This window comes from Mytilus galloprovincialis, chromosome 10 (assembly GCF_965363235.1).
Source record: "Mytilus galloprovincialis chromosome 10, xbMytGall1.hap1.1, whole genome shotgun sequence".
NCBI classification, from domain to species: domain Eukaryota; kingdom Metazoa; phylum Mollusca; class Bivalvia; order Mytilida; family Mytilidae; genus Mytilus; species Mytilus galloprovincialis.
In genome coordinates, this window is record NC_134847.1 from 78,636,035 (window position 1) to 78,660,729 (window position 24,695).

A 24,695-nucleotide genomic window follows, 5' to 3' on the forward strand; every position below is an offset into this window, starting at 1 on the left:
CTCTAAAATTTTAAAAAGTGGGACAATCGGGAATAAACCGATAAGACAATCTACTTAACAGGAAATTACGTTTAAGAATAGAATGTTGTTTTTACTATAATTTAATGAGGTGTTAAAGGGTTGACCGATTTTGTATTTAGCGTGAAAGCACTTCATTGTAAAAATGTGCGCACTGTTAACGTTTTTTTTCGACCCTATAAAATTTTCAAAAGAAGCATTCAATACTGGTAGTTAAATTTGTTGCTAGGATGATTGAAACACGATTTCTTTCAAGTTTTCTTTTATTTGTAATACCTGTACTTTATTGTTGACGCTCGTGTCATCATGAATGTTAATTTTCATTTGGAAATGAAACTTAATTTCAGAATAATGCGAGATTACATTTAGCCAATCAAGATTATGTATCATAATGAAACATACCGGTAATGTATTTATATAACTATAAATACGGGAATCGTACTCAGATAAATATATTGGTATGTTTCATTATCATGAAGTGCTTTCACGAATAGTTAAGCACGACCACAACAAAAAAAACTATGCTAAGTCTATTATATTTTAGATTCTACAATTTCAAAATGCCTCAGCTCAAATGGTTACACAGAATAATAACAAAAGTGCATAGTAATATCCCTGTCATCGGTCTGATCTACTTTAGGGTGTGCACCTTTCAAATACTGGTTACTACTTGTATACGGTTTCACCAAATTATTTGTGTCCCATGTTATGTACTCTTTTTGTGACGTCATACCGGAAACTTGTTGGCATTCCGTGGAGCCGTCGTTACGTAGTAAATGAAAAGGCCTGTCTTTTGGAAGGAAAATTGACTGGTTTACGTCACTGTCATTTCTGAAATTACAAAAATAAATCATTACATTTTTTCTTTTCTATTTCCAACACGGAATAACCTTTATCACGATTGGTTGTTTGTTACAGTCTCTCTGTAAAGTCAGGTATAACTAGTGTTTGTATATACTATATATCAACTTTTATATAATACAGTTTTGTCAAAGTCCGACCATTTAGCATTACAAAATTACGATTCTAACAATACAACATAGAAAAAATATCCATTTTAGTCGTGTTTCTACTAAGAAAAAAAAACCACACGGATAACTCATTATAAAAGGAAAACTAACCGTTCCACTTCTGATGTTTTACAAAAAGGAAAATTAACAGTTCCACATCTGATGTTTTTTTAAAAGTATCGATAGGATGTCCCGTTTATAAAAACTAAACATTTGCACTGAGAATCATTCACTCCTTTTTTTGTCTGTGATGGGGAAAATGTTCATGTCATCAATTTAATTAACCCAGATATGTCAATTTATGATGATTAAACAAAACAGTGTTATACTACGGTTGTCTTTATCAAATACATATGATAGGAATAGTGCATGGAATTGTCCCCAAACTAAGATATCGCATCCCTCAGTCACAACTAACATCCTAATTGTATTGACTGATTTTCTGTGTGCAAATGCATTAGCATATACAGTAATTTATGTTATCCCGATATATCTCAGTAAGAGACTTTTCATGATGTTAATAAACAGGACGAATTGAAACTATAAAAAATGGAAGACAACACGTTTAATAATTTATTGCGTCCGACGCGCTTTTCTGGATTTACCTTCATCAGGAACACACAAAGCCAAACATTGGAAATCCAAAAAAAATCAAAAAAATCGTTGAAGAGCTATTTGTCAAAAATACTTAAATTAAATGGTAAAATTCATCTAAAGCCAACTTTACCTGGGAGAGTTGAAACTTTAGTTATAAAGTGTAAATCAAGGACTTGAATATTCAGTAATTTCAAAGTTAAAAAAACTCATGTCTTCATACTTTATTGATACTAAATTATATGAAGTCCGATGGCAATTGTATTAAATTTAATGCTAGGCAAGCCATGTATAATCATTTACATGATTATACATGGCCTTATAATCATGTAAATGATTATAAAGCCATGTATATAAGGAGTTATATTCTTGAAATAGCAATAAAAGAATAGAGGAAAATATCTTTTGACAGTAAATTCAAGTTTAAGAAAAAAGAAAACAACTGCACCATAAACCTTCTGATAACTTAGTTACCTGCAGCAGAAGAACATTGTTACATCTGGAGAGGAATATATCCCATCAGGGTAGTAGGAACCGGTGAATGACTCACGAGTGGAGTCTAGAGCCCAAGTCACAGACCCTTCACCAAACCCTAAAAAGTAAGAATCTCATAAACGAACATCTAAATAAAAATAAGTAATTTATTGTATACACAGAGGACAGTCTGATATTCATATCACAATTTAGTTTAATATCAAAATCTGAATGTAATAAAGTATTCTACAAGAATTCGCAACATCTTCACTGAAAAACATGGCAACTAATATATAGAAGGAATACATTCAATTCTTTGATCGAACAGAAAAAGGCTACAACATTGTTAACAAAATTGATTAAAAGACACAAGAAAAAAAGATTTGTGAGGAAATTTGATGTTTGCTATTCCATTGTTCATTAAACGTACTTATAGTTGATAGCATTGAATTAATTAAAATGTGGTTTTGCTCAAATATTTTAAGAAATTTTATGACTATATAGATATATGAAGATGTGGTGTGAGTGCCAATGAGACAACTATCCATACAAATAACAATTTAAAAAGTAAACCATTATAGGTTAAAGTACGGCCTTCAACACGGAGCCTTGGCTCACACCGAACAACAAGCTATAAAGGGCCCCAAAATTACTAGTGTAAAACCATTCAAACGGGAAAACCAACGGTCTAATCTATATAAAAAAAAAACGAGAAACGAGAAACACGTATATATTACATAAACAAACGACAACTACTGTACATCAGATTCCTTTATATCCATATATAATGTATTAATAAATTTAAAAAGAAGAAGATGTGGTATGATTGCCAATGAGACAACTATCCACAAAAGACCAGAATGACACAGACATTAACAAATATAGGTCACCGTACGGCCTTCAACAATGAGCAAAGCCCATACCGCATAGTCAGCTATAAAAAGCCCCATAAGACAACGTAAAACAATTCAAACGAGAAAACTAACGGCCTTATTTATATAAAAAAAAAATGAACGAAAAACAAATATGTAACACATAAACAAACGACAACCACTGAATTACAGACGCCATTACACTCGGAATTTTTTGTGAAAACAGTTATCATTATAAAAAAAAGATGTGGTATCATTGCCAATGAGACAACTGTCCACAAAAGACCACAATGACACAGACATTAACAACTATAGGTCACCGTAGGCCTTCAACAATGAGCAAATCCCATACCGCATAGTCAGCTATACAAGGCCCCGATAAGACAACGTAAAACAATTCAAACGAGAAAACTAACGGCCTCCTGTATATAAAAAATGAATGAAAAACAAATATGTAACACATAAACAAACGACAACCACTGAATTACAGGCTCCTTACTTTGGACAGGCACATACATAAATAATGTGGCGGTGTTGACTTTTTAAGGCAAAATGTTTTTTTGTTTGATTTTGATACCCTTGGAAAGATAGAAATACTATGCCACTAAACACAGGACGTCTTCAAACATGTTTGCCTGTGTCATATTTCAAAAGTGTCTGTCCAATGCCAATGTACTATCGTGGTTGTTGTTGGTTCATGTCTGTAATATGTGTTTTTATGAACGATTATGTTTAAAATCATGCTGTTTGGTTTTATCTCAATTGAATTTGTTTCATACTTTCAAGTCGGGGCCTTAGATAGCCGATTTTATTGTATGGCGTTTTATTGTTGAAGTCGCTTGCAATTGCCTATAATTGCATACAATCATTCTTTTGAACTTTGATGGATACCTGTAGTTTTTATTTTGAAAATTATTGATCTTTTTGGTGTTCAAACTATAGTCCATACATACAGTTTTACAATACATACATGATATTTATGGCATTGTTAGACTATCGATATTTTAATAATAAGTAATAGTAAAAATTTACAAGTAAATGGTGTGAATATTCAGTATATGATACATCTTAGGGAAATTTTGGAATACATTAAATATATATGATCATATCAAAAATAGATTTAATTAAATAACTTTCATGAATCCCTCCCTCCTATTCAGACTATTCTGTGTAACATTTTACATTGGAAAGCTTTAGTACATTTAAAAGCTAGTGAATAAATATTTTTCCACTTTTCGTCACTAATTTTTATATTTAAACTTTCTTCCCACTTTTGTTGAGAAATAGGAGAAACACTTCCCCGATCGATTTAACGTGAATATACATCTTCAGCGAATAATTTACTGATAGGCATTTTTTATTCTCATGCTCATAAACGAACCCAAATGAGTTGCTGTTAGGTGACATGTGTTGTTGTAATAACAAACCTTTAAAGTCACGTGGTATAGCAAGTTTAATAGATAGAATGTCTCAAAAAAGTAACATTCAGGTTATATGTTTTGTAAATAGCGTCATGAGACAAAAATGCGCCTTTATCATCTACAATATCATTGATGAACCGTATGCCTTTCATGTATTAAGATCTGTAAAAACTCGTTCTGTCAACTTTGATGAACGGATTGAACCAAATACATTCTTTTCTAACATGAAATGAATTTAACATGTTTATTTAACGGGATGAAAAATGCCCTTGAAACGTTTCAAGGCAGATAACACTTCTACTTCTATAAAAAAGAGGTGCTTTTAAATTTGAAAACACTGAGTTGTATCATTGGCAATCATACCACATCTCCCTATCTTTATACACAATGTTTTGTTTTAAATTATAGCAAAATGTTTAATTGGTTATTGTTTACGGTATTTACAAATAAATGTCTTAAAAACGTGTAATCTTTCTCGATACCCATTTTTTCCTAACACCTATTTCGACAGGGTGAAGTCTTTGTTATATAATCGTACATAATTCGATTTGATAAAATTTATTACTGCTTCACCCCTTTCTTTTTACCCAGTGAATAATAACATCCTTTACATAAAATATAAAAAAGAAGATGTGATTGTCAATGAGACAACTGTCCACAAGAGACCAACATGACACAGAAATTAACAACTATTGGTACCGTACGGCCTTTAACAATGAGCAGATCCCATACCGCATTGTCAGTTTTAAAAGACTGCTTATCTGAAAATAGGATAATTTGCATGCCCCTTTACACTCATTTGTTCTATAAGTTTATACATTAGTAAAGTTGGTACTTGACGATAGACTTAAGAAGATGTGTAGTCAGTGTCAATGCGACAACTCTCCATCCAGGTCATAATTAGTAAAAGTAAACAATTATATGCCAAAGTAACACGGAGCCTAATCTCACACCGAACAGTAATCTACAAAGGACCACAAAAATTTCTAATTTTAAAACATTTAAACGGGAAAAACAACGGTTCGACGAAACCCGAAGTATGAAAGGTTTGATTAGATAGTTCATATTTTTTTTTAAAAAGTTCGCTTAAGCGATTATTATTACAATATTAAGACGGAGTATTCTTTAAAAAAAATTAAAAACTTTACAGAAAACAATTTCAAATAGAACATTGAATCATATTTACGTGACTCTACGCAATTTATGAATTAAATCTCGTTTATTCTTACATAATTTCTTCGGTGTTATTAATTTATAATTACATTAGATGTATGTTTCATTATAAAACTTTATTCTGATTGGCTAACTGCACATCACGTGTTATTCCGTAAGCAATTGCATCACTCAATAAAACTTTTCATTCATGATAACACGTGGTCCCACAATAAGTGCACAGGTGAATAAAATTAAAAAAATATAAAATTTGTGTTATCATGATCATAGCTAAAAAATGTGATTATAAGGATTGAAAGCTTCTTTTTGTAACTTCATAGGGTTGTAAAAGCGTTGACCGTGCGCACAGTTTTAGAATGAAGCGCGTCCGCGCTTCATACAAAATGTACTTCGGTCAACGCTTTTACACCCCAATGAATTTACAAAAAGAAGCATTCAATTCTTAAGTAAACACTTCGTTGTTATTAATTTGTAAACATTCCTAATTAGACCAAACTTAAGTGGAGAGAGAGTATAACACATTTTCCAATTTTTTAATACAAACAGTCGATTTGATTATTTTAAGGCCGGATTCTCCTTCCTCAAAAAAATTGCGGGAATGAATTATATAATGTTTTAAAAAGTATTCATTTCGCCTTTGCTTTTCATTCTAAAAAATATTTCTAAATTGGAATTCTTTAATGCTCTGAACAATTCATCATACCTGATGGACATTCTCCTTGTTTGAATAGACAATAGTTACCACGCGGCCACTCTAGCTCATACCTTGTAGGTGAAACATCGTATCTACCACAGAATTTTAGCAGCAGACGGCTTTCAGAACCTGCAGGTTAAACATACATTCAAAATTTGCTATGATTATATTATATGTCTATATTTATGGTGTGATCATTTTGAGTAGAATAATTGATATACGAAACATAAGCTAAAAACCAAATAATTGCATTACATATATATTTCATTAAAATACGTAAAATACGTAACAGAAATTTCGCGTCATTCTAAAATGTATCTTCATTTGAAAATGAAATGTAACATTCATTATGACATGAGCTTCAACAATAAAGTGCAAATGAAAAAAAAAGAAAGATTTGATTGAAATCGTGTTCTTATTATCTTAGCAAAAATAATGTAATGATATGGTTTGAACGCTTCTGTTATTAATTTTAGTAAATTTGTAAAAGCGTTGACCGTGCGCATATTTTCAGTATGAAAAGCTTTCGAGTTTCATACAAATTTACTTTTGTCACACTTTTTCACAATAAATTTACAAAAGGTAGCATTCAGTACTTGTTTTTGTTATTGCCGCAGTCATAAAAGAGGGACGAAAGATGCCAAAGGGACAGTCAAACTCATAAATCTAAAACAAACTGACAACGCCATGGCTAAAAATGAAAAAGACAAACAGAAAAACAATAGTACACACGACACAACATAGAAAACTAAAGAATAAACAATAAGAACCCCACCAAAAACTAGGGGTGATCTCAGGTGCTCTGGAAGGGTAAGCAGATCCTGCTCCACATGTGGCACCCGTCGTGTTGCTTATGTGATTACAAATCCGGTAAATAGTCTAATTCGATAGGTCATATTCATGAAAGGGAAGGGGATTGTAGTTACGACGTAAGGAACATATCCGATATCATTTGTGAAACGGTTATTCCATAACGGTCAACCAACTCGTGATGGCGTCCGTAAAATTTACGAAGGGATGATTTCAACTTCACCATTTGGAACTCTTGGTTTAATAGCTTCCTTGTGAGCAGCAAACCTCTATCAAGGAAATCATGATAGGAAATGCAAGCACGGGAATATCGTATCAATTGGGAGATATATACCCCGTATGCAGGTGCTGCTGGAATGTTGCTACTTAGAAATGGAAAGTTCACCATTGGAAAGCTGAAATCATATCATCTCTTTTGTCGTAAAGTTTTGTTTTCAACCGACCCTCATTGTCAATTTCTAGATGTAAGTCAAGATATGAAGCCGACTTAACTGTATCTGTAGTATCCTTTATCTCTAGTTCGATTGGATAGATGCGTTCCACATAGTCACCAAATTTTGAATTGTTTAGTGAAAGAACATCATCTATATAGCGGAAAGTAGAGTTAAAGGATATTGCTAACTTCTTATCTTTCTTCCTACAAAGTTCCTGCATGAAGTCAGCCTCATAATAATAAAGAAACAAGTCGGCGAGTAGAGGGGCACAGTTTGTTCCCATTGGAATGCCGACAGTCTGTTGAAAAACACGTCCTCCGAACGTAACAAATATGTTGTCAATCAAGAAATCAAGCATCTTGATAATATCAGTTTCAGAGAATTTTTTGTTTGAATCAGAATGATTCTTTACAAAGTAGGATTTATCCCTCCCTAAGACAAGATACTTGTATCTACGTTGGCCATTCTTTTTTATGAAGCAAAGTAATACCAACTCTTTCGATTTGTCTTTTAGTTTGGAATGTGGAATACTTGTGTACAGAGTAGAAAAGTCAAATGTTTTAATACTGTTACAAGATGAAAGAGAGTTAGATTGTATGTACTCTAAAAGATCTTTTGAATTTTTAAGTATCCACATCTGATTCACGCCACCTCTAGAATAAAAGTTATCATATCCTACTTGTGTTATACTGTTACAACATTTGAACATATTTCCGTACAATACGAATATATAGATGTACATTGTTATTCAAATAGCAAATAAATGTTTTCCGGTTGTAGTTGTGAATTTAGTATAGATTGAAAATAAGACTTTTGTCAAGTGCTTTGGTTTCGATTCTAAATGATTCAATGACCTGTCTTGAATTCTAATTAATTACATGACTACATTAATTTGGTTTCTTTTTAATAAACAAAAATGGAAACCACTCAGTTTCTCCAATATTATTTTGTCCCAAGTATTTGCAAAACAGTTTTTTCCGTCGCATTTGATGTTTATTTTATGATTCATGTCATTTAGGTTGTTGACTCTTTAACTGAAATCTACGTTTATTTCTATGTTATTGGATGCCGTTAGAGTTTGTTCATTTTTAAACCTCGATTATAACAATGGAGATGTAATAACTGAGTAAATTATCCAAATTTAAAACACTCAAAACATTGTTGTCTATTAGATATTGTTTTACATCTTATTGAGTTTTGTTTTATTTAATTTTGTATTCACATTTCGTCAAAGATCAAATTTATCCGTTGAGTGTATATTAACTTGTTTTTGTTTATATGTCTTTTGGTTGGGTTAAGCCATTTCAATTGTTATTTTATAGTGTGTCTCTCAATTTTTTGATGTAACACTATTGTTTCAGGTTTGAGTGAATGTTGGCTCTTATTAACACGTTTAAACCTGCTGCATTTGTTAGCACCTGTTTTTATTCAGGTATCTGATGTTCAGTGGTTGTCGTTTGTTGATATGTTTTTTCTTTTTTCTCGTCTTTTAAAAATAGAGTAGGCCGTTAGTTTTCCAGTTTGAAGGTTTTTATTCTAGTCTTTTATGGGTCCTTTATAGCTTGCTGTTCGGTGTGAGCTAAGGCTCTGTGTTGAAGGTCGTACTTTGACCTTTAATGGTTTACTTTTACAAATTGTGATTTGTATGGAAAGTTGTTTCATTGGCACTCATACCACATCTTCCTATATCTATTAATAATATCATAAGCATGCCAAATATGAACGGCCTACAAATAAAAAATCTTCAACTTGAAAACATTAAGTTCTGATTTTGATATTAAGATGAAATGAATTGTAAATATGTTAAGAAAGACTGTCAGTTACAACATTGATCGGAAAAGGCAAAGGATAATATGATGTAATGTACAAAACAAGAGAACTATAAATTCATATCGGGTTGTTGTCAGTAGTCAGCATGTTTGTGTTGACATGAATTAAAATAATTATAAATTAAGTATTGACGATATTCTAATGAAGGACGAGCTTATTTTAGAATATTGGGCAACACGTTTTTGAACTTTATATTCTAAATGCTATTCACATTCGTACTTAATTTTGGTTTTTGACATTTGATGATTGGAACGTTATTGATGAGTCTAGTGTAGACGTAACTTCCATTCGGCGTACAATATTTAAAGCCTTGTATAAACGATGAGTTTAATCATCGACAGAACAACCAATAACTGAAAAAGAACATATAAAGTGCAGCCTCAATTATGCCAAGAAAAATGTCTATTCAATTATAAGCATATGAGGAAATTCAAGAACCCCTATAACAGAACAGATAAAACATGCAAACCTGATTACAGCCGATTCAATCATTTGAAAAAGATAATTCTAAAGAATGTACCCTTCTTAAAAATAAAAATTACCTGAAAAATGGTTCTGATCCGAAAACTTGTTTTTTGAGTCACTTTTTTCAGTAGCCCATTGCACATATCCTTCTCTGCTGACTCCTCTAGGACAGATCTCGGAATTGTCTTTTATAACCTCAACAAAACCATACGTTCCTCTCGGCCATTCTGAGTTTACTGCTAAATTACCTGAATAAAAGTATTAAAGATGTCTAAATATATCTATGCGTAAGCTCTAAACAAAGAAATGGAATATAAGAAAACGCTATTCGTTTACTAATAAATGTAAAGAAGCTAAAAAGCTAAGTAGGAAATCATTGTCATTATTTGTAAATAATGAAGGGTTGGGAACTATAACTCTCAGTTATTGCTAAAAAAAACATTAACCAAAATTTATACATGGATACAAGAACCTGCTCCTAACAACAAGACAACCAACAAAATATTACAAAAAGTCTTAATTTTGGGGCCCTTTATAGCTTGTTGTTCGGTGTGAGCTAAGGCTCCGTGTTGAAGGCCGTACTTTAACCTATAATGGTTTACTTTTTAAATTGTTATTTGTATGGAGAGTTGTCTCATTGGCACTCACACCACATCTTCCTATATCTATTGGCACTACTTATTGTATTTATTGTTAACTTATTCTCGTCCTGAACATGCATGACATATTTGTCACTGGACGTTAAGCAACCAACAATCAATCAATCACATATGATCGATTTCACCCGTAAATATTGCATCTACACAAAACGGGTTTATTCAAACAGCGAGTTTTGGTATCTTTTGCCTTTATTTTTTTAATGTTTGGTTTGGTTTTTTTTCTAGTCATGGCATTGTGTCAGTGTCTCATCGACTAATGAATTTTGAATGTCCCTATGGTAAATTCAAACTAATTTTCCACTTGTTTCCACTGAATCAAATTATACAGCAGCTATTGTCAATAGGACGGTTCAAGCTGTCACTATAGATTGTACTAGATGTATTCAGGCCGAGTTGTTTTTTACTCAGGTGTATATAGTTTTCAAAATGTTGCGAAACATGATTTGGTTTTTCGTTTTATTTTTGTTCCCATATAATTTGATAAAAATAGGTTTAGTCTTTTTATAAATGAAAATTGGAGAAAGATTTTAAAATAGTTGTATGTCGTTAATTTAACTTTTTGCTATGTGAGCGTATGGTGAAACTGTCAAAATAAATCATTATAAATTCTACATCATCTTAAAATAACTTACTTTTTAACGGAGCTAGCATGCCGCTCACCAGATCGTTTTGCGCTTGTATTATAAGTGATCTTTTTGATAGTACATCATCGATGCTAGTACTTTCACTGCAGATATTTCTTAGGATCAGGTTATCCATGTTGCTCCAAAATTTCGTCTGGAATATAGTATCGATACTCATCATTCGTAATCCGATAGGTTCTAGTTCGTCCTTCGTACCGACAATAAGTGTGTCTGTTTCATTACCAAGACTAATTTTATAATAGGGACTGCTTGCAAAAACGTCAAATTTAACCACCCTTGTATAATCTTTTTCCATGATTGATTCTGGAACCTACAAAAAAAAAAAAAAGACACGAAATGTATTTCATATTGTGTATTTTGAATAAATGACAACGCTGAAAATAAATTGAAAGACATTTCATTTTGATTCAATCACAAATAACTAGAAGACATTCAAATAGTTTTACCCATTTTGTAGGAAAGAATCTAGACGTCTGTTTTTACTCATAAGACTAAGTTGTACAACAACATTAACACTATCAATTCAATGCACCATACACGCATTGTCATAATAAATGTTTCTCCAGTGATGCTTGTGACCAAACTATTTTAAAATCCTAAATATTTTAAAATCCAAAACTTTTTTTAATAATAGAATAAGGGCTACTTAAATAGTTATCAAAGGTACCAGGATTATAATTTAGTACGCTAGACGCGCGTTTCGCTTACACAAGACTCATCAGTGACGCTTATATCAAAACAGTTGAAAAGCCAAACAAGTACAAAGTTGAAGAGCATTGAGGATCCAAAACGATAAAAAAAAAAACACCATGTAAATCTTTAAAGTAAAATTACAATCACATCATTATCATTTTCATTATCATTAAATACTTCTTTCAAACGCGGACGTAATGCCCACTAAAAGTACAAGCAACATATGATTTGCTTGTAGTATTCGTCGTATGAAATGATAGGTATAACCGTCATTGAGTTTAATGTAATGCATTTACATTGATGGTGATTAACTATGATCTGCTTATATTTGGTACAATTCATAGAGATGTATTTTATTCAGATGGAAAGGAATTATGAAAAAATTACCTTTTCCACTTATTTATATACTGAATACACTGTGCATACGTTTTATTTTTACTTAATTTTGATTTCAGTAACTGTTTCATTTATTTGGTTCAGTATTTATTTTGACATGTTGTTAGATTTCTTTTATATTATAATTAATTTCAATGAACCGGATTTATCAAACGAGTTACGAAAAAAACATTCAGTATTGCAGTAACCCATTCAAAATTGATTATACAGTTTGTAATTAACGCTTCACATACCTTGTCCAGTAGGTATACAAATAAATCAACGTCCTTGACTTGTGACCGTTTGATAGTTTTGATTCCCATTTCTGCTTCTACTATGACATGCTGTAAAAAGTAAAATAAAAAACTCAAATAAAAATTCAAAAGGAAAAGTCCCGAATTAAATGGCAACAAAATAAAATAAACAAGAGGTAATCGATATAGTTTCCATGAAGTTCTTCAAATTATTAGATATCTATTAAACCTCAACTATTCAACATAAAAGGATATTACAATGAAAAGAGTTATTGTCTTTTAAGAAAAGTTTTAAAGAATCAGTGAAGTCCTCAACCCTTTTCTTTTAGAAACATCATATTGCTTACTTGTACAATGTTTCCAATGTACGAAATAAGCTCAACAATGATGATTTTATTTTTGGAAATTTTGTCACGAAAAATTTACACCAATCAAATGCTGTAGAAGCCAACAGAACTGTAACTTAATATATCCTAAAGATTAATATGTTAAAACTTTTAACGTTGATTAAATTTATGGAATGTTAAGATAATGATTCATCAACAGTCCGTTTGACTGTACGGGATGTATCAAGTTCGCAGTCACGTCCGGTCAGAAGGTGGGCGTTAAATCCGATGCCTCGTGTAAAGAGAGTGCCACGTTCTTTGCACGTTAAGAACCCTTGCAACAACTCTTTGAGGGGTCCGTAGGTGGCCAGTTGCAAGGCAAAATTTCTGTCCCTATCCAATATACCCTCATTTTCCAGTGGCAGTCCACATTTCTCCGACCATCATCCCAGATCGCCTCTATTGTATCAACCTACCTATTGTATTTATTGTGAACTTGTTCTTGTCCTAAATATGCATGAAATATTTGCCACTGGACGTTAATCAACCAACAATCAATCAATCATCAACATATATAGAAGGTGTTCGGTGTCAATACAATTATCGGACTATTATTCATACAAAAAAAGATAGATTAGGGTCATATTTTCTTTTTTAAGAAAGCCTTTAGTAACCCTTAAAACGGAATGAGCACTTCATTCTGTTATCATGAGTGTCCTTATTAAAATTTGAGTAGAGAATTTAGAATTGGCAAACGTTTGAGTCATTAAAGTAGATTTTGTCAGGTTATGTAGTTTAAATGTCAAGCATATATCAATATATCAAGCATAAAACGTGATAAAATTTTAATAATAATTGTAATAGTTTGTCAATTAAGTGTGATTACTATTAATTTTAGTTTCCGGTTCAATCGTGAATATTAAGCCAAGACATGATTATAAATAAATAAATGGTTACTGTGGATTCATTTATATTCGTTGGATACCAATTTTCGTTGATTTCGTGGTTATAGGGAAACCACGAATTTAAATGTTCAACGACTTACGAATGTATGCAGATTTTTGTCAAAACCACAAAATTCAATATCCACGAATATACAAGGTTATCTCTAACTACGAAAATTGGTACCCACGAAAATCAATGAATCCACAGTATATCGATATGCTAATGTAGCTACTATCTATAACTTTAGATAATCAGAATCCAGAATTACCTTCATATAATTGTACTTTATCATATTTTTAACTACGGTTTTAAACCTAATTGATACAGATTTTGGAGATGTTTTTCAGACTATTGATATGCACCATATTGACATCGACGAATTATTTAGTTTGTCGATATTCAGAAAGTGTCGGAATAATTGTTGCTAAGCTTTAAATCAACAACACTTTACGAATTGAACAATTTTTCTCTTAAGTTAAGTCATGTGTAAACGTAGCTGAGTAATTGTCATTCTAACTTAAATCCAAATTATGTTTATTTGTGGGTCAGCAGAATTAATACATCTATAACCTCCATTAAAATATGTAAATCCTTAAAAGTATCCACACAAACATGTTTTCATTCAATTTAAGCCTAAGGGTTTCATAGAATTATGATGTGCCTGCATTTACAGCATTGACATCGACACAGTATTTTATTTATAGCAAATATAGTTTCGGCAAAATTTGGGAAATGAATGTCAGCTGTATGAAAATACAATAGACATACTAAGTATTACCTGTTAATTGCTTTAAATGCACATGACTGCAATATTTAATGGTGTGCACAGATAAACTTATCAGCTAATATAAAAAAAAAACCCAGATAAGTAAACGATGAGACAAAAATATGCTGGCAACTTAAATCATCTATACACACCGTTCCCCATGTTCTCAAGAAATCTAGGTATTCATTCTTTTTGTAAGTAGGACTAAGGTCGCACACAGCTGCTGCAAACGAGTCTCCTACAGTAAAATGTTTACAGTCAACAATATCCATAGCGTAGCGTTCTTTGCCGTAGCTGCAAGTCTCTGCTCTTTCCTGTACAACATTATATTCAGCGAATGTGTGCTGGGAAAGGTAACGGTAGTCTGGTAAAAAAGAAGGGGAAAATTAGAACATCAATGTCTTCATTGTTAAATTTACTGATGGAAAATATATCACTGAAAGACTGCGTAGTTAGCACTTAATCCAATAGAACATGCTATGCCACTTTTAAATTGATGATGTGGGTCGTCAATTAAACAATTAACTGTCATATACTTTACTGTCTCAAGTTAGGAATATGGCGGTTGTTATCAAATAGTCTGTTTCTATGAAAGTTGGCGTTTGTTGTTGTAGCACTCACTTTTTTCGGTTTTTCTGTTGTTGAACTCTTATGGGTCGTTTTCAAAAAATGTCGAATTTTCAGTACACCCATGTTAACTTTTTTATTTCTAATGGAAATTTCAGTTGTAATGGTTTAAATGAAAGCTTGTCAGATTTGTGATTCAGAACATTAATAATAAACACACCTTACATCTATTTTGATAAGATTAAACTGCATTTAAGACCCATTTTGGGGGTATTTGTCTGCGTACAATGTCAGAAAATCACATTTCAAATGATTTTTTTGCGATTTTATGATCGGCTTGATATCTGCAAAAGGGACTTTTTAAGAACGTTAAATATTACTTTAACGAAAAATCGTAGCTTCTATATCATTGTATGTAACATATTATCTACAAACTAAATCGAATCTGCGTACAGGAGGTTCATGTCTTTCCTGTTACCGCTACTTAAATCAGCCGTTAAATTATTCTCCCTATGAATATTGAATCAGTCAGTGTTGATCTCAAAAGTACAAAGTAATCTTTACATTTAAAACGCCTCGTTTCTTGAACGACAGTGTAGAGAAAAGAAATTTCAAGACATTTAGTGAAAAAAATATAGCGTACTTTTTTTCATGTCTATGCTGTTACCACCAATTTTGATTAAATACACCAACAGTATACTTGTAAAAAGTGCAATAACGTGTTGGAAACCAAATTCACAATAGAAAAACATAATCACTTCACCAAAGGGAGTAGTTATTTCACAACAGCAATCAAAAACGAAGAAATTTGTCTATCCTGTTATGTCTATCCTGTTACTATGGTTACTATGGTTACAGTAACAGGATAGACAATTATAGACAAAAACGTCGTTAATTTTTTTATCTTAACATATAGGTGCAAAACGAATGAAATATTTCGTTTTTTGAAGTCATCTTAAGGTTATAACGTCTTAATCTTCCCAATTAAGCATTCGCAGGTGCAATACTGATATCGGTAACAGGATAGACAAAAAGGTAACAGGATAGACTTTTATATAGTAATATATCAGAAACGTACGTTCCTGTTACCAATGAAATATAGAGAAAAGTAAACTAACTTATGAGGGATTTACTTGATGTTGGGTTTATTTTAAAGGGTGAAAAAATGCCGAACAATATAAATTGCTATCTTAGACTTGCATTACTGGTGGTAATTTTTACAACCTTTGAAAACCAATTTTTAGAGGCATTTTTCAGTACAACCTGGAAAATTGGAAAATAATCTATCATATTACAGAATGAATATATATAGAAGTTTATTCTCTTGAAACCCATCTAATTGTCTACTTAAAACAAGCTTAACATTTTATCTAAACCTTTTCTTAATAACCCAAAATTTCTTCTGAAAGTGGTAACAGGATAGACAAAATAATGTACCACCGATCAAAAAATGTTTCAACATATTCTTGTATGACATCATTAAGATTGCATCTTTTAATATGTTGTTCTTAAAGTACTGTTTGTTTTGATCTAGTTATGTAGAGGGTTGTTTGAATAAGTAACTTTTAATATTTTTTTCAATTTCAAAATTCGACATTTTTTGAAAATGACCCTTATAGTTGACTTGTTTCCCTCGGTTTTGTTTTGTTATCCGGGATGATTCAGTTAAATGAATTTATGACTATTATACAGTGGTATACTACTATTGACTTCATTTGGGCACAATGGTGCACAATAAATATCGACGTTTCCCTCGAATATCAAATAATTAAGTTTTAAATTTAACTATCACGCATTAGAATTTCAGTTCTGGTAGGAAGAGTGTGTATTGCTATGTACGAACTTCGACTCACAAACATTCGTGTCACTGTCTGTTTTCCACGGTAAACTGTTTTTGAAAAAGGATTACTTAATTGATAATTGCAAGAATATATGGAATCTGTCATGGGTATTCAGGGTTTAGTTCAGCTGTCTTTTTTCATCTACTTTTTATGCATGAATTTGCAAAAATGTTACTTTCCTTAAACTTGTAAATATGATTTATTAGATGTTGTCGAATCATATCGCGAGATATTCGTTCACTTGCTTTCGGAGCACATCAGATTTCGTAATCATCATATAATTGCATCTGTTTCAGGTACTACATGATTATTGTAACTGTTTTTTAATTATTTGAAATGTGTTATTGTTCGATGTTGTACCTTTTTATAGAATTTGGAAACAGTTTGATGTTTCCACACCGTCACTTTGTAATCTGTATTTTTTCAAAATGTACCGGCGTGTTCAACGTTATACAATGTAGTCAAATGTAAACTTAACCTTACGTGTGCTTCCAACGAAGGCATTTTTTTTAAGAGCAAAATTACCAGTTCCTGTTAAAAAAAACATCGATAAAGATGAAATGATTGTTATTTTCTATATATTGTGAACAATTAATAATAAAGACAAAAGCAACATTGTCTACATAAAGCATATACAGATGACAATTATTCATCATACATTTTGATGAGTTTGAGATCACGAGAAGTTTCCGTCAGCTCAATAACAGTTCCTAGATACGACTATATTCAGCTCATGAATAGCCGACACATTTATAGATACAATGCAACGATAATAACGTTACAATACATTAACAAAAGTTTATATAAACATCTAGCAGAGCTTATATTATTGCGATATATTAATGAAGTTTCATACTACCAATTTAAAATCCCAATTTAAATTTTATGATAAAACCATGTATATACTAATGTGTGCAGGCATACATTTCTACATGGTAATAATCAATCAATGTTCAAAGTTTTGTCATGACATGATGTTTCGGAGGTCCCAACAGCACCCCTGTATTCTGAGCATCTTAATTAGCATACAACAATAAAACTGGAATGCACATTCAAAATGCAAAATTAACAAAATATTTCCATTCAGGAAAAGTTTGATTAATGTAAATTCTTTAACTATGTTGAGAAAACAACAAAAGCATAAGTCTTCTCAGAGTAGGGCTGTTTAAGCATATTTTAAAATTTACTCATCATAGATATCAGGATTAAAATTTAGTATTAGTATTTGCGACAGACGTGCGTTTCGTCTACAAAAGACTCATCAGTGACGCTCGAATCAAAAAAGTTGAAGAGTCTAAATGTTAGTTCTTGAATTGGGATGACCCCTGAACGTAATGAAGATTTCCATCCAATGTTATTAATCTAGTCAACATATACACTTCTATAATCAAAAACATTTTACTATAAACCATTCTAGTCAAGTAAATTTATCGAGTCTGGCTCGTATGAAAAATGTTTGGTAATAATGCATCCATATAAGGATCTTTTTATGTAGGTACAATGTTGAACTTCTAGTTAACAAATCTACTATATATATATATGTAGTTTCTTACCTGAAGTCTCAATAGAATGCTGTAGTTTAGTCTGGTATGACTTCCTATCATGATACCATTCTACTGACTCTGACATTTTACAACTGTCTGCGAGTTCGGAAATTACAGCTTGGGAATCGAGCTCTCCCTCAGTTTCCAGTATCTTCTTGTCAAGTATTCCCGGATCAGACCCTCCTGACAACGGATTAACTCCGTCCGGATTTCCTAATACTATATTGTAGCCCCTACCAACAACTTCTCCATTTCCGATTGCTAAGTTGCTTAGCAAAGAAATTACAGCTACCAGTATTTTATACATTCTGTGATATATTTATAGTGATAATTGTAAGGTAAACAATTGATACGTGGTTTTTTTAATTCACACTTTATGGATTATGTAACAAAGCTTTAGAATTTTAGCGCTTCTAAAGAGAGCTATTGTTTTTATATAAATGCATGGTTGATACAAAAAAAATTGTCTGTTAAAAAAAATTACAAATGTATACAGTAGACTTGGTGGTTCTATACTTTAAATTAGTTAATTCTGCAATGTATACAATGACAAAATTGAGAATTTTAAAACAGTAACAAATAAAGACAAAGTTCTTTATTTGCATGAATGAAAAACAAACATTAATATATTTTGATTTCCCAGTCAAAGGAGGAAAAACCAAAAATCTTACATTGTCAATCTTGTGCCAGCACAGTTGAAAGAAGACGAACAAAATATAGTTTTAAATAGAAACTTACTCGATGCATGGAAATTGTCTTATGCCAAAATTTGAAAGTTGACTTCCGTCATGACAGTGACTCAAATGTCAAATATAATTCAGTATACATGTGAATCCTATTATAGTTCATTAAATATAAATACCAACGTTTCTTTATAAGTGTTATTTTATTCAAAGTGACTTTAATACTTAATTGATACTTTATAGTGTAAAATATATATTATAATCAAGTGTCCACTTGAAAATTAAATCCTAAACGTCATTGAAAGTTATTATAGCAATTGAATTCATTTTGATGTTACAGTTGTTAAGATTTTCGATGTACATGATACAGCATAGATAAGGAAAGAAATTCCAAAAATAGTTAAAGAATAGAAAAATTTAGAATGATTGTGAATTGTGAATGACAAACAACACAATAACGCAAAAAAATATTAAATGGGCCCAATGTACATATAATTAACTTTAAACAAAGATCATCAAAATCTAATATCAACTACTAAAAGAAACTAAGGTATACAAGCAAAACACTTATACGGTTCCTGACTATCAAATACAATGTTGTCGGGTTCAACTGTTTTAGTATTCGCTTTCCACTTTTAAATTCTACCAGTGAAAACGCTAAACATTAAAGACCTGATATCAACGATGAATTTAAAAACAAAATTAAAATATATATTTTACAGATAACAAAACATGATATCATGTACAGGATAAACATGTTTGCTGTTGATGCTATTAGTGTAAAACAGAAATCCTCCCATCACTGAAACAAGCTCCAAGTAATAGATTGCAGGTCTAAGATGCCTTCTTACATCATTCACATACTCGCAGTGAAGTTTTGACACATTTACACTATGATCATCTTGCATTTTGGAATCTTGCCAAAGATACAGCAACCGCACACCCTAGTGAAATATATAATAAAGTTTCCAATTATTCAAGCATGACAGATCATTATGATTTGTTGTTGGCGTGAAGCACCACAGCAGAATAGACCGATTTTTGACATTGAAACGTGTTTGCCATTAAAAGGCAAAGTATAAAGTATTCACCAATATTGTGCCTTTTTGGGTCTAACCATAAAATGAAATATTAGACGATTGCATACGACAAAAAACACAATAAACATTAGATGTATATTTCGACTATGCGAGAACTTTTGTAACTATCAATTGAATTGTTTTGTTTTTCAAAAGACTAAACCATTTTCAAACTCTCTTGTAAATGGGTGTTTCATCTAAATATCCATTAAACGTGCAATCAATTGTATGTAGTGATATCTATGAACATACACCCTAGTCGTACACAGCAAGATTAATTGATTGATTGATTGGTCTATACCACTATTGTGCTATTTCGTGGCGCTCAGTTTTTATTGGTGGTGGAAGCCGGAGTGCCTGCGGAGAATTACTGACCTTCAGTAGGAAAACTGACAATCCTAGTTGATTAAGATTGGAGTCGAGTGCAACTGCCTTGTGCGGGATTCGGACTTACAACCTCAGTGTTAACTGTTATAAGCTGTTTACTTAGTCATTAGTCGTCATTGTGGGGTTTCAAAATGTGTATAAAGGTAAAACAACAGCATATAGATGCAAAGTCTGGTTAAAAATCAATACCAAAATATAGTTGTTGCATGGTGAAAAATTTCTGCTGAACCATTTGCAATATACCTTTAATAATTACTTGTTCTGTACTAGTAGTTATAACCAGGTATTTTGCAACAGCATAACATCCACGAGTATGCTGTCTTTTCAGGTTCCATTTAAATCACAATTTTAAAGTTTGTATTTATAAACAATTATTGAAGATCGGTTCAGTCTATTTTCAGACTGTTCAGTAGTTTTTATCTATTTGTACACTTAAACATCATACAGAATCGTCTGAAATACTACTGAATAGTACTGAATTGACGGCTAGCCATTTGTCTGGACAGTATTGAATTGACCGCAGTGGATCAGCACAACATTGATTGAAAGACTGAACATGACTGAATAATTTATTCAGTTATTTTTCAGTTAAGATCGAAATGACCGTGTCAGACTAAAATTCTTTTACTAGCGACATTCCACATAGCCGCCAAATAAACGCTCTTCACAAGAGTTGTGATAAGAAAAGATAGGAAAGGTTGAATCAAATTCAAAGTTGAAGAGAGACAGAAAAAAAACATGGCAAAAAACTAAAAAGATACAAAACCTACAACACACTATATAAAAAACTAAAGAATAGGCAATACGAACCCAACGGGAAAGGTTTCACATTTGTTTTGTGTAACGCATGCAATCTGACAGAATAAGTTGATGCATTTTGAAGCGCACTTAGAAGATCCTGTACTATGGCATTGTAACATATTGATGATTTGACCAGAATATTTGTAGAATACAGATAGTTATAAGTGGCGGATCCAGGGGTCCGGGGGAGGGATCGGGTGTTAGAAGCCCCCCCTTTTTTTTACGATCAATGCATTTGAATGGGGACATATAGTTGGAACCCTCTCTTTATCCTGGGTTGGGAATCCCCCTTTTAAAAATGGCTGGATCCGCCCTTGGTTATACTCAATTTTTTCGTTGTATGATATAGCATTACATATAGATGCAAAATAGAACAGCCACACACACGGTACACTTATCTGCGCTTCTGCTTTTTTTTTATATCACCATATTAGTTCTATTATAATCAAAATAATTAATACAAGCTATATATTTGATAAATATTTTTGCACATGAAATTATAACGTTCGGAATAAATTCGAATATAACGATCCAGGCCATGTGAAAAATTCCACATATCAATGGTTTGCATGTTTTTTTTCACAAATATACGCCAGGACTTTTATAGTTTGAACATCAATGGAAAGAAAACTACCTGTATCTTGATCTATATAAAATAAACAGAGACTAAAACAATATACAACTTGTACAAGTCCTTAAACTTTATTTCAAGAATATTACACCTGCATATGGAATATACATTTCCCAATTTATTCGATATTCAAGAGCTTGCAGCTCCTACTTAGACTTTGTAAAACGTCACCAGTGTCTGAGCAGAAAGTTGATGAACCAGCGGTATGTACAAGAACGTCTCGTCCTTTTTCTAAAAAAGTTCATCGGAAGGTACCAAGAACTTGTGGATAAATATTCCGTATCAACTTACAAATAATACACGTTGGTCTTGAAGTATAGATTTTGCGTACTGACGTTGTTTATCATCTTAATAACGTGTTATATTATTCTTTTATTTGTCCTTATTAATATTACTTTTACTGTTAAGTCTGTTTTTGAGATATCCTTTTGACGTAACTCTGTGCTTATGTATCCCATCATACTTTGAACGACAAAATTATTTTATGATGTGACTCTATACCTATGTATCTTGTCATACTTTGAATGACAAAATTATTTTATTTATTAATATTATAATTATTTTTACTGTTATGTCTTTTTTTGTGATATACATTTGACGTGACTCTGTACTTATGTATCCCGTCATACCTTGAACCATACTATTATTTTATTTATTATTATTACTTTTACTGTTAAGTCTGTTTTTGTTATATCTATTTTACGTGACTGTATTTATGTATCCCGTCATACTTTGAACGACAAAATTATTTCATGTCTACCTGTGCGAATTTCAAACGCGCAATTTTACACCAGTACTTAAAATCCTCCATCCATTATGGGTGCATTTTACATATATAAATCGTATAATATAAGCAAAATGAGGATGTTAAATTTGATGTATGCCTTTTTGTGCTTCTTCGTTACATTTGTTGTTTTTATAGTGATTAAGATGATATTAACACAATATTGACTGCTGTACCCCTATTTTTTTTAACATTTTTACCTATTGTGTCTGTTTTGTTCACGTATCGGTGACAATATAATGGAATTTGATGCGACTGTCATACAAGTGAGAGGGTTAGCTAGCTATAAAACCAGGTTCAATCCACCATTTTCTACATAAGAAAATGCCTGTACCAAGGCAGGAATATGACAGTTGTTATCCATTCGTTTGATGTGTTTGAACTTTTGATTTTGCCACTTGATTGGGGATTCCCCAAAATTTTCATTTGATTTGTTTAATTGTCCCATACAAGTAAATATATGGTTTAATTGTGGGGATCGGAACAGTTTACAAGATAAAAGCACATTTTCAAATTGAAGGGGGTGGGATGACCCTCAGGGACTCGCCCTGTATTTTATTTGATTTGTTCTATTGTCCTGTTATCATTACTGAAGACCGCGTGTGTCTATCACTTACTGTTTTCAAGTAATTGTCATTTGAAAATTTTGTTTTCTTCCTTTTATTGGTTGACGATATGGCGATCTTTAACTTAAATGCAGACCATGCAATAACACTGAATGTCTGTTTTATATGCTGCATTTTGTGATTTTCTTTTCTACTGTGGTAGTCATGAGTATAGCCAGAGAACGAAAAAAAGCTTACGACTTGAATTTGAATCAGAAGAGACATCAAGAGCATTTAAAAACTAGTCTTGGAGTTGAAGTCATAAAACTTTGCTCAGTGCTCGGAGCACCAAAATCATGCTCGAAACATAAAATCCAACATTTTGATTGGTTGATTTTGGAGTATGAGTAATAAAATCTGATTCGGAAGTTTTATGACTTCAACCGATTGTATCTATTTTGTTATGAATTTATTGTACTCCAGCTGATTCTCGCGAAAAATATTCTAATACGGGGGCTATTATGTTTTAAGTTTGTTTTGGTCGTACAACAAATAGGCGAGGCAATTTATCAGCTTTCGCCTCTCTCTGGTCGGCTACTGCATATAGTTGCCGGGGAGCAGGTTCAGCGACGGCCCAGCTAAAACCGGATAATTTAAAGAAAAATTATCGAAATGTAAATTGCATTGTCGCTTAATATCTATTACAAGTTGAGCATCAAACTGGTAAATAAAAACGAAAAGAAGTAATGAGTAAGAGTGAATCCTTTGCGGATTGGTTTACGTCGGTAAAACGAAAGGAAGGTTAAACAAACGTATGTGCGGCCATAGATCAGATACCAACCTCAATGCAAACGACATTCTGTACCAGCATTTTAATCAGCCTGATCATTATATCGTTTCTATGACAGTTCGTATTATCGAAAAAAATATACCACCAGACTAACAATCCTCAAATTGCAACGCCTCTCCGTAGACAAAAAGAGGACTACTGGATTCGACAATTGGGAACTGCGACACCATATGGTTGCAATGACAAAATTGATGGTATAGATATTCTATCTAGTCCTTCCTGTAGCTCGGTGAATGTGATGAATATTTTCAACTCTACTCCTCGACGTAGACGCAGTCATGGTCATCTTCATTATACATCATCTACTGTGCATGATGTCTCTTTAAATGACTTGCAGCCATTTATACAAAAGCCGTTAGGTATTCATCACATTCGCACGAAACTTTATTCATTAAGTCTTTCAAAACTTCATCCTCTGTTCCATTTATGTTTGGAAACCACTGTTACAAACCCTCATTCAAACCAATACAAACTTACAGCTATCATTTCGGATATTGCAAGTCACAGACTTTTCAAACCAGTTCGC

General features: G+C 32.1%; 1 protein-coding gene across 1 annotated transcript; it reads right to left on the reverse strand.

The window, feature by feature from the left end:
- Nucleotides 1–542: 542 nt before the first annotated feature.
- On the reverse strand, nucleotides 543–19,424 carry LOC143048471 (uncharacterized). The gene is made up of 10 exons (XM_076222160.1): nucleotides 19,148–19,424; nucleotides 18,419–18,717; nucleotides 17,349–17,396; nucleotides 14,610–14,821; nucleotides 12,421–12,510; nucleotides 11,087–11,408; nucleotides 9,873–10,043; nucleotides 6,266–6,385; nucleotides 2,097–2,214; nucleotides 543–849 (listed from the first exon to the last, which is right to left on the reverse strand). Exons 2-10 carry the CDS (start codon nucleotides 18,714–18,716, stop codon nucleotides 597–599), a joined length of 1,632 nt encoding a protein of 543 aa, XP_076078275.1. The 5' UTR covers nucleotide 18,717; nucleotides 19,148–19,424; the 3' UTR covers nucleotides 543–596.
- Between the last annotated feature and the right edge of the window lie 5,271 nt (nucleotides 19,425–24,695).